Source organism: Tachysurus fulvidraco, chromosome 2, assembly GCF_022655615.1.
Source record: "Tachysurus fulvidraco isolate hzauxx_2018 chromosome 2, HZAU_PFXX_2.0, whole genome shotgun sequence".
In the NCBI taxonomy this organism is placed as follows: Eukaryota; Metazoa; Chordata; class Actinopteri; order Siluriformes; family Bagridae; genus Tachysurus; species Tachysurus fulvidraco.
This window is the reverse complement of record NC_062519.1, coordinates 38,678,180-38,689,605: the sequence shown is the minus strand read 5'-3', so window position 1 is coordinate 38,689,605 and position 11,426 is coordinate 38,678,180. Positions and strand designations below refer to the sequence as shown.

Sequence of the window (11,426 nt, the reverse complement as noted above, 5' to 3'; positions counted from 1 at the left end):
TATTCACTGTTTGTAACTGCTTATTCAATTCCGGATCTCTGGGAATAAAAAGAGATTAAAAGTGAATAACAGACACCAGGACACACCTGAGCTAATGGTACTATCTGTTGTTGTGGTTTCATCATGTATGTGTGGGTTCCCTCCAGGTTCCTCGGCTTCTTCAGGGCTCCCAAACACATGCCACTATGCCGCATTATTTCTGAGTGTGAATGTGTTTGTTTAAGGCATCACATTCAGAACGTATTCACAGTATTCACAGCTCCAAGTACTCCTAATATTCCCAAGGTTTTGGATTCCCTATATCCCTGAAAATGAATGAATGATGACATTAAAGTATGTTTAATCTGTAAATCTCTGACTAGGACTATGTTCAATGTGTAATTTGACAAATTACTAAAATCATGAAAAATAAAGACATTTTATTATAAAGATTAGCCGCAATTTTGGATTATGTATTGCTATTTATTCATAAACTTTTAATAAATTTGAATGATTAATTCAGGATATTTCTATTGTGTCTACTACTCAAACCTCATCCTCATCAAAAAAATCTGTTGTCCCAGTGTGTCATTATTATTTATTCATTTATTTTATTTAGTAATTTTATTTTATTTTATTTATTTATTTATTTATTTACTTACTTACTTACTTATTTAGTTTCTGCTCTTTTCTTTTCTTTCTTTCTTTCTTTCTTTCTTTCTTTCTATTTTTTTATTTGTATTTTTAATTAATTTTATTTTATTTATGTATTTATTTTCTAATTTATTTATTTATTTTCTGTTATTTTCTTTCTTTCTTTCAATTTTTATTTAATTTAATTTAATTTAATTTAATTTAATTTAATTTAATTTAATTTAATTTAATTTAATTTAATTTAATTTAATTTAATTTATCAGCTTCTATAGCGTCATGATGAAACTTTTATTTTGAAGCATCATATAGTTTGAGGCACACGTCAAACTCGCCCTATTCGCTAGTTGCTAAGTGAAACTAGTTTCGTCTCGTAACACAAAATTCTTTACAAATTGCTCATAATGTCGGAGTCTTTGCATCGCTGGTGTGTGGAGCAGTTAAACAGCCAGTTTGGCCTGGAAGCGAGTGATGACATCGTTCAGTGAGTAGCTCTTCTGTTAGCTTAGCTACTTTTACTAGGAAGCCGGTTAGCATCCTATAGCCAGATAGCTATTAGCTACACCGTCAGCTACACCGTCAGCTACACCGTCCATAACACTGTCCGATGTAAGCCGTAAGAATAGCGTCTGTATGTAACCTGTAATATGAGCTAAAGCTCTGGTTTCACTGTGTTCTGGTCTGATAGCTAGTTAGCCAGTGATGTTGGCGCACACAGACATGACGGTGATGTTGGCACACACACAGACATGACGGTGATGTTGGCGCACACACACACAGACACGACGGTGATGTTGGCGCACACACACACAGACATGACGGTGATGTTGGCGCACACACACACAGACATGACGGTGATGTTGGCGCACACACACACAGACATGACGGTGATGTTGGCGCACACACACACAGACATCACGGTGATGTTGGCGCACACACACAGACATCACGGTGATGTTGGCGCACACACACACAGACATCACGGTGATGTTGGCGCACACACACACAGACATCACGGTGATGTTGGCGCACACACACACAGACATCACGGTGATGTTGGCGCACACACACACACAGACATCACGGTGATGTTGGCGCACACACACACAGACATGACGGTGATGTTGGCGCACACACACACAGACATCACGGTGATGTTGGCGCACACACACACAGACATCACGGTGATGTTGGCGCACACACACACAGACATGACGGTGATGTTGGCGCACACACACAGACATGACGGTGATGTTGGCGCACACACACACAGACATGACGGTGATGTTGGCGCACACACACACAGACATGACGGTGATGTTGGCGCACACACACACAGACATGACGGTGATGTTGGCGCACACACACACAGACATGACGGTGATGTTGGCGCACACACACACAGACATGACGGTGATGTTGGCGCACACACACACAGACATCACGGTGATGTTGGCGCACACACACAGACATCACGGTGATGTTGGCGCACACACACACAGACATCACGGTGATGTTGGCGCACACACACACAGACATCACGGTGATGTTGGCGCACACACACACAGACATCACGGTGATGTTGGCGCACACACACACAGACATGACGGTGATGTTGGCGCACACACACACAGACATCACGGTGATGTTGGCGCACACACACACAGACATCACGGTGATGTTGGCGCACACACACACAGACACGACGGTGATGTTGGCGCACACACACACAGACATCACGGTGATGTTGGCGCACACACACACAGACATCACGGTGATGTTGGCGCACACACACACAGACATCACGGTGATGTTGGCGCACACACACACAGACATCACGGTGATGTTGGCGCACACACACACAGACATCACGGTGATGTTGGCGCACACACACACAGACATCACGGTGATGTTGGCGCACACACACACAGACATCACGGTGATGTTGGCGCACACACACACAGACATCACGGTGATGTTGGCGCACACACACACAGACATCACGGTGATGTTGGCGCACACACACACAGACATCACGGTGATGTTGGCGCACACACACACAGACATCACGGTGATGTTGGCGCACACACACACAGACATCACGGTGATGTTGGCGCACACACACACAGACATCACGGTGATGTTGGCGCACACACACACAGACATCACGGTGATGTTGGCGCACACACACACAGACATCACGGTGATGTTGGCGCACACACACACAGACATCACGGTGATGTTGGCGCACACACACACAGACATCACGGTGATGTTGGCGCACACACACACAGACATCACGGTGATGTTGGCGCACACACACACAGACATCACGGTGATGTTGGCGCACACACACACACACACAGACATGACGGTGATGTTGGCGCACACACACACAGACATGACGGTGATGTTGGCGCACACACACACAGACATGACGGTGATGTTGGCGCACACACACACAGACATCACGGTGATGTTGGCGCACACACACACAGACATCACGGTGATGTTGGCGCACACACACACAGACATGACGGTGATGTTGGCGCACACACACACACAGACATCACGGTGATGTTGGCGCACACACACACACAGACATCACGGTGATGTTGGCGCACACACACACAGACATGACGGTGATGTTGGCGCACACACACAGACATCACGGTGATGTTGGCGCACACACACAGACATCACGGTGATGTTGGCGCGCACACACACAGACATCACGGTGATGTTGGCGCACACACACACAGACATCACGGTGATGTTGGCGCACACACACACAGACATCACGGTGATGTTGGCGCACACACACAGACATCACGGTGATGTTGGCGCACACACACACAGACATCACGGTGATGTTGGCGCGCACACACACAGACATCACGGTGATGTTGGCGCACACACACAGACATGACGGTGATGTTGGCGCACACACACACAGACATCACGGTGATGTTGGCGCACACACACACACACGCAGACATGACGGTGATTTTATAACTAGAACAATGACATAAGGAGTGTGTTAGTGGTTGGATTGTGTTAGTTTGAGTAACTCTGAGGGGTTTAATGTGTAGACTTACTGCTTTAAGTGTTTCAGTTTTACTCAGTATTCTCTCTAAAGACCAGTAATGTCTGTCTGTCTGTCTATCTGTCTGTCTGTCTCTCTCTCTGTATGTGTTTGTGGTCTCTGTTGCTTTATATACCGCTTTGTTTACCTGTCTGTCTGTCTGTCTGTCTATGTGTTTACCTGTCTCACTGTCTCTGCACTCCTCTCTTTCTGTGTTTACCTGTCTGTCTGTCTGTCTGTCTGTGTTTACCTGTCTGTCTGTTTGTCCATCTGTGTTTACCTGTCTGTCTGTCTGTCTGTCTGTGTTTATCTGTCTGTCTGTCTGTCTGTCTGTGTTTACCTGTCTCACTGTCTCTGCATTACTCTCTTTCTGTGTTTACCTGTCTCACTGTCTGTTTGTCTGTCTGTGTTTACCTGTCTCACTGTCTGTTTGTCTGTCTGTGTTTACCTGTCTCACTGTCTGTCTGTTTGTCTGTCTGTGTTTACCTGTCTCACTGTCTGTCTGTTTGTCTGTCTGTGTTTACCTGTCTCACTGTCTGTCTGTTTGTCTGTCTGTGTTTACCTGTCTCACTGTCTGTTTGTCTGTCTGTGTTTACCTGTCTCACTGTCTGTCTGTTTGTCTGTCTGTGTTTACCTGTCTCACTGTCTGTCTGTTTGTCTGTCTGTGTTTACCTGTCTCACTGTCTGTCTGTTTGTCTGTCTGTGTTTACCTGTCTCACTGTCTGTCTGTTTCTGTCTGTGTTTACCTGTCTCACTGTCTGTCTGTTTGTCTGTCTGTGTTTACCTGTCTCACTGTCTCTGCACCCCTCTCTTTCTGTGTTTACCTGTCTGTCTGTTTGTCTGTCAATCTGTCTGTGTGTGTGTTTACCTGTCTGTCTGTGTGTGTGTTTACCTGTCTGTCTGTGTGTGTGTTTACCTGTCTGTCTGTGTGTGTGTTTACCTGTTTCACCGTCTCTGCATCCGTCTCTTTCTGTGTTTACCTGTCTATCTTCACATCTCTCTGTGTGTACACCCAGAGCGCTCGCACACACACACACACACACACACACACACACGCACACACACTGTCACATGTTTATCCGTCCCCTTGCTCACAGTTTGTTGTGTTTTAGGTACATCCTGTCCATCAGTAATGTGGATGAGATTGTGGAGTATGTCGGTGATCTTCTGCAGGGAACCGAAGGGAAGAAGAAGGATTTTCTAGACGAGCTGCTGGTGAGATGGCGACGTTGTCAGAAACAGCAGGACAGAGAGCCAGAACCGATCCTCACGAGAACAGGTGAGCGAGATGGCCGATCACCTTAATTTTGTTCTTTGATCAACCATTTATGTAAACTAACTGCTTCTTCAGAGGGTCCCGACCCAAGTAAAGACACTCAGAAGAAAAAACGCAAAGGGCGGAACAAACAGGAGGTGGTGTTGACCAGCCAGGCTGAGCCCGAGCCGGAGATCGTAAGAACTCCCATCGACCTGATGAAGGTGTGTATTGTGTCTGTAAACCCAGCTGCTCTCTTTACGCAGATATCAAACCATTGGTTAGGATTGTGTGTTTTTTTTTTTCTGTAGGCACATGAGAACAGCAGCAGCTCTACTTCCTCTAAGAAGAAGAACAAATTTGTGAATTTGTACGCCAAAGAGGGTCAGGATAAACTCACCATCCTGCTGCCTGGACGCCATTCCTGCGACTGTTTAGCTCAGAAACACAAACTGATCAACAACTGCCTGACCTGCGGTCGGATCGTGTGCGAGCAGGAAGGCTCCGGTCCGTGTTTCTTCTGCGGCAGTCTGGTACGTATCGACGCATGTCACGTCTTTGCGTCGGGTTTCAGTATCGTGTTCACCGTAACTGCACTCGTGTCTATTTTAGGGATTATATTAGACGTAAACGATCTCCGTGGTCTCAGTCGAGAGCTTTACTGGAATGTGTGGGAGGTCATTTGTATGATGTTTATTACAACATGCAATTGTTGTAATGTAACATCCAAAGTTTCTAAAAACTTTTTTGCTTTAGATGTATGAATTTTAAACTAGAAGAAAAGCTGTTTGTGTTTCTTAGTCACTTTTAAGTGGTTTTTGGTGTCTGTAGTGGAGAGAAATGGCTGGATGATGGGAGGAATGGATAGATGGAATGTAAAGTAGACGACAGACAGGCAGACAGACAGACTGTCTGCCTGTCTGTCGTCTACTTTAGATTCCATCTATACACCACAGACACCAAAAACCACTTAAATGTGACTAAGAAACAAAATTCATACATCTAAAGCAAAGAAAGCGTCTGTTGGTTAGTTAGTTAGTTAGTTAGTTAGTTAGTTAGTTAGTTAGTTAGTTAGTTAGTTAGTTAGTTAGTTAGTTAGTTAGTTAGTTAATTTCCAAAGTAAACTTGATATGGATGACTAGAGGGATACATGGGTGGATAGATGAAATCCAAAGCATTTTTTTGAGTGACAGATGGAGGGAGGGATGATTGGAGGGATACATGGGTGGATAGATGGAATCCAAAGGTGTCTTGAAAGAGATGGATGGATGGATGGATGGATGGATGGATGGATGGATATGTGAATGGATGGATGGATGGATGGATGGATGGATGGATATGTGAATGGATGGATGGATGGATGGATATGTGGATGGATATGTGGATGGATATGTGGATGGATATGTGGATGGATGGATGGATGGATATGTGGATGGATGGATGGATATGTGAATGGATGGATGGGTGGATATGTGAATGGATGGATGGATGGATATGTGAATGGATGGATGGATATGTGGATGGATGGATGGATGGATGGATGGATGGATGGATATGTGGATGGATGGTTGGATATGTGGATGGATGGATGGATATGTGGATGGATATGTGAATGGATGGATGGATATGTGAATGGATGGATGGATGGATGGATATGTGGATGGATGGATGGATATGTGGATGGATATGTGAATGGATGGATGGATGGATATGTGGATGGATGGATGGATATGTGGATGGATGGATGGATGGATGGATATGTGAATGGATGGATGGATATGTGAATGGATGGATGGATGTGTGAATGGATGGACGGAATCCAAAATAAACAAAAGAGAGACGGATGGATGGTTAACTGGTGGTATTTGAGGATGGATAAATGGAATTTAATGTATACTTAAGATAGAAGTATGGATGGATGGATGGATGGATGGATGGAGGGTTGACTGGTAGGATATACAGATGGATAGATAGAATCCAGAGTAGACCTGACAGTATATTCAAACTGAATTGAATAGTGCAGTGAATCAAATGTAAATGTGCTAAAGTGAAAGTGACATACGGCTAAGTTCGGTGACCCAGAGTCAGAATTTGTTCTCTGCATTTAACCCATCCAAAGTGCGCACACACACACACACACACACACACACACACACACACACACCCGGAGCAGTGGGCAGCCATTTATGCCTCGGCACCCGGGGAGCAGTTGGGGGGGGTTCCTAATGAAATCAGTAGTGCAGCCCTGTACAAACCTTTCACACGCTGCTCTCCAAACCCCAATTAGTGCTATAGTAAAATTAAGCAACATGGGCAAAAACATTCCGATGTTTATCAACGTTCGGGTCGCGAACGTTCGGTGGAAATCGAACCCTTTTCATCCTTTCGTTTCTTTTTAATGCTGCATTTCAATCCTGTCAGCAATCGGTAGCCGTGAAATAATAATAATCATAATAATTCTCTACCGTAGTAGAGTCATGTACCGTAGGAACCGTTAAACACGGACGAGAGGAGCGACGCACCCTGTGAAACATCCCAGCGCGGTTATATTAAATATAAGCGCCCTCGGGATCAGATTAGTGGACAGGAAGTGACTGTTTGTATCATTTACGGTAACAGTAATGAGAGTAACATAACTGCAAATCTTGGTTGTTAAAGTGTCACTGATGTATAAAAGGTCTCGAACACACTACAGTTAGTCTATTGAATAGTGATGATACTGAACATAAGAAATATAGTACACAAGGTTTATCATACACAGGTCAATATTATAGAAAAGTTTAGGATTAATATTAGACTTTATATTTAAGTGTGTTTGTATTTATGCCCAATAAACAAGCCTGGGGTGACTGTGGTGAGGAAAAAACTCCCTTAGATGGAAGAGGAAGAAAAATTGAGAGGAACCAGACTCAAAAGTTGAACCTCATGCTCATTTGGGTGACACCGAAGGGTGTGATTATAAACTGTTATAAACACCAGAGAGTGTCATTATGAGTAATGTCGTTACTACAGTCAGATACAGTCTGATCATTTACTACTGCAGTCCTGCACAAACCGACGTGTGTCATACCGACGTGCAGTAAACACTATTAAACATTTATTGTCTTGTTTGTTTTTACATACAGTTTCTTATTATGTCCTGAATTTTCAAACCAGGTGTGTACTAATGAAGAGCAAGAGATTTTGCATCGGGACTCGAACAGAAGTCAGAAGCTCCGCAAGAAACTCATGGGAGGTGAGTAAAGAAAAATCTTGGAGCGATCTGATCTCCGATTCAGCAGTTTATTTTCTCTTCTTCACATTACCAAGCAAGTCTCTCTCTCTCTCTCTCTCTCTCTCTCTCTCTCTCTCTTTCTGTGTGTCTCTCTCTCTCTGTGTGTCTCTCTTTCTCTGTGTGTGTGTGTGAGTGTGTCTCTCTCTCTTTCTCTGTCTCTCTCTGTGTCTCTCTCTGTGTTTCCCTCTCTCTCTCTCTCTCTCTCTCTCTCTCTCTCTGTCTCTCTCTGTCTCTCTCTCTGTGTCTCTCTCTCTCTTTCTGTGTGTGTGTCTGTCTCTCTCTCTCTTACTCTGTCTCTCTCTGTGTCTTTCTCTCTGTGTTTCTCTCTCTCTCTCTCTCTCTCTCTCTCTCTCTCTCTGTGTCTCTCTCTCTGTGTCTCTCTCTCTCTTTCTGTGTGTGTGTCTGTCTCTCTCTCTCTTACTCTGTCTCTCTCTGTGTCTTTCTCTCTGTGTTTCTCTCTCTCTCTCTCTCTCTCTCTGTCTCTCTCTCTCTTTCTCTGTGTGTGTGTGTCTCTCTCTTTCTCTGTCTCTCTCTGTGTCTCTCTCTGTGTGTGTCTCTCTCTCTGTGTCTCTCTCTCTGTCTCTCTCATTCTCTCTCTCTGTCTCACTCTCTGTCTCTGTGTGTCTGTCTGTCTCTCTCTCTCTCTCTCTCTCTCTCTCTCTCTCTGTGTGTGTGTGTGTTTCTCTCTCTCTCTCTCTCTCTCTCTCTCTCTCTCTCTCATATTCTCTCTCTCTGTGTCTGTCTCTGTCTCTCTCTCTCTCTCTCTCTGTGTGTTTCTCTCTCATTCTCTCTCTCTCTCTCTCTCTCTCTCTCTCTCTCTCTCTCTGTGTCTTTCTCTCTCTCGCGTGCTCGCTCACTCTCGTGTGTGTGTGTGTGTGTGTGTGTGTGTGTGTGCTTTAAAACATGACAGATCACATCATATCTGAGGGAGATAAAGACTACCTGCCCCACCAAGAGGCCAGGATGAAGACAGGCTTAGAGAAAGCCATTCAGCACAAAGATAAACTGCTGGAGTTTGACAAGAACAGGTAGAGACTTCTCTAAACCTACAGCGTGCTCGCATTTATCTACCAGCAACAGAGTTTTATACAGCAGCTGAAGTTTTGATGGGAAAGAGTTTATCAGTAGTCTTGAGCTTTCCACTTTTCATGTGCTTGGACATGCCTTAGTAGGAACGTGAGAAAAGATGATCGCAATAAACACACACACAAACACACACACACATAAATAAAGTCATAAATACACACCAATCAATCATAACATAGAACAGAGAGACATAGAAGTGGACCCTGTCATGGATATTCATGTGTTCATTTCATTCATTTTGTACAGGAATTACATCCTACTGTGCGTCATAACAGTGCAGTCTTTACACTTAGATACGACTTGATCAGTGGTTTAAAGCATGATTTAATCTTATATATTGGCCCATAATTAGTAGGGGTGTAAGAAAATATCGATACACGTGAGTATCGTGATATTTTGTTTGGCGATATTGTATCGATTCTCAAAAACAAAATATCGATATTTATATATATAAAAAAAAAATTATACAGATTCATGGCAGTTTCATTTTGTTCCGTTTATCCCATCCGCTAGATCGCAGTCTTCTTATCTCTGAACTTAAACAGTGACAGGAAGTAACACGTTAATGGAGATTTAGGATAGCTCCTCAAGGTTAGGCCCGCAAAAATAAGGACTAACTCACAAACGTTTCACTCACAACGGTTTATTCCTCCGTACACAGGAAAAACGTCCGTAATAACAAGTTACTAAAACAAAAATACTCATTAGTATGTGAGAATGAAAATAAAAGAGAATATCGGTTGCAGCATCAGACTTCCACACGTGGTGTTATAACTGAAGCGTGCACACTTTTGCACATGCGCACATCCAACTAGTATAACAGTAATAAAGCAACGGCACATTGCTCTTAAAGGGGTAGCACCACTCCACTCGTTACAAAGTACTAGCATAACGGCGCGCTACTAATGTTAACGTTAAAATAGTTCATAGCTATATATATGAAGATGCACATAGAAGTGCCCAGACATCTGAGCTTATTGACCAGCTTATCTTTCTTCAGAAAAGCCTTGACATTAAATAAAAAGAGAAATATAAATACAAATCAAAGAAACCTGTAAAATCCAAGTTTAAAGGTTCTGAGAATGTTCAACATCTGTAAATATTTTATTGTTTATATTTGTTTTGTTTTCTTTAGGAATCCTGCAAGCACTTTATTTTTCATTGATATTAAGCAGATATAATTCTTTTGTTCAGATCAAAATGCTAGGACACTGTATGCTACAAAACTGAAACTGTGAAGCTTTAAAGGCAGGGTCTAAAAATATATATGTTCTGTTTATAACAGCTAACATTTAATACATTTAAGAAATCCTGCAAGCACTTTATTTTTCTCCCTTTATTCGTACTAATTAATGCAAATGCAGTTCCCAGTTTTCCCAATTCCCAGTTTTCTGGTTAAATAAGATTTTTTTTTTTGCTAAGGTTTGCGTGGTGGTGTTCTTGACAGCTTCCCTAAAACTTTATCCTATAATTAAAATAAGAAATATCCCAATATATCGCCTTGCTTACAATATCGCAATGTTTCGCAAAATATCGTATCACAACCCCGTATCGTGATACGTATCGTATCGCCAGATTCTTGCCAATACACAGCCCTAATAATTAGATCCCCTATGGTCAATGGAAACGCACCTTCACGTTTTTAATTTGCTAATGTTTGAAAGGTTTCTTCCACTTTGTTAACGTTAGTTATATCGCACGCTTCTTCAGCGTTCGCCGAACTCAGGTGCTGGATGACGAGTCCGATTACTTCGCCACCGACTCCAACCAGTGGCTCTCCCCGGTGGAGCGCGAGACACTGCGCAAGCGGGAGGAGGAGCTTCAGGGGCTTCGCCACGCCTCTCGCAAAGACTGTAAGATCACGCTGGACTTCGCTGGAAGACGCGTTCTCGAGGAAGGAGAAAACCTGAATCAGTATTACAATAAGTATGAACCTTATGCTTTCTGTGATCTTAGTGTGAGATGTTGGCGGTTAAAGCACCGTGGGGGATAAAATACAAAGTGTGTAATCCCTAGAGCTGTATCTAGGTCTGGTTAAGATATGTTGTGTCAAAAAAATCTCACAATCAGTGTTTGTTTGCTTGTTTATTTATTTA

At 43.2% G+C, this 11,426-nt stretch overlaps 1 protein-coding gene across 1 annotated transcript in view; it reads left to right on the top strand.

Annotated features, from left to right (window-relative positions):
- Window positions 1–926: 926 nt before the first annotated feature.
- The window catches only part of trip4 (thyroid hormone receptor interactor 4), a 66,291-nt gene continuing 55,791 nt past the window's right edge, over window positions 927–11,426 (top strand). The window contains exons 1-7 of the mRNA XM_027153176.2: window positions 927–1,114; window positions 4,828–4,994; window positions 5,067–5,194; window positions 5,282–5,503; window positions 8,127–8,205; window positions 9,155–9,272; window positions 11,041–11,256. Coding sequence (XP_027008977.1) covers window positions 1,035–1,114; window positions 4,828–4,994; window positions 5,067–5,194; window positions 5,282–5,503; window positions 8,127–8,205; window positions 9,155–9,272; window positions 11,041–11,256 — 1,010 coding nt within the window. The 5' untranslated portion in view covers window positions 927–1,034. The remainder of the gene's footprint in view (window positions 1,115–4,827; window positions 4,995–5,066; window positions 5,195–5,281; window positions 5,504–8,126; window positions 8,206–9,154; window positions 9,273–11,040; window positions 11,257–11,426) is intronic.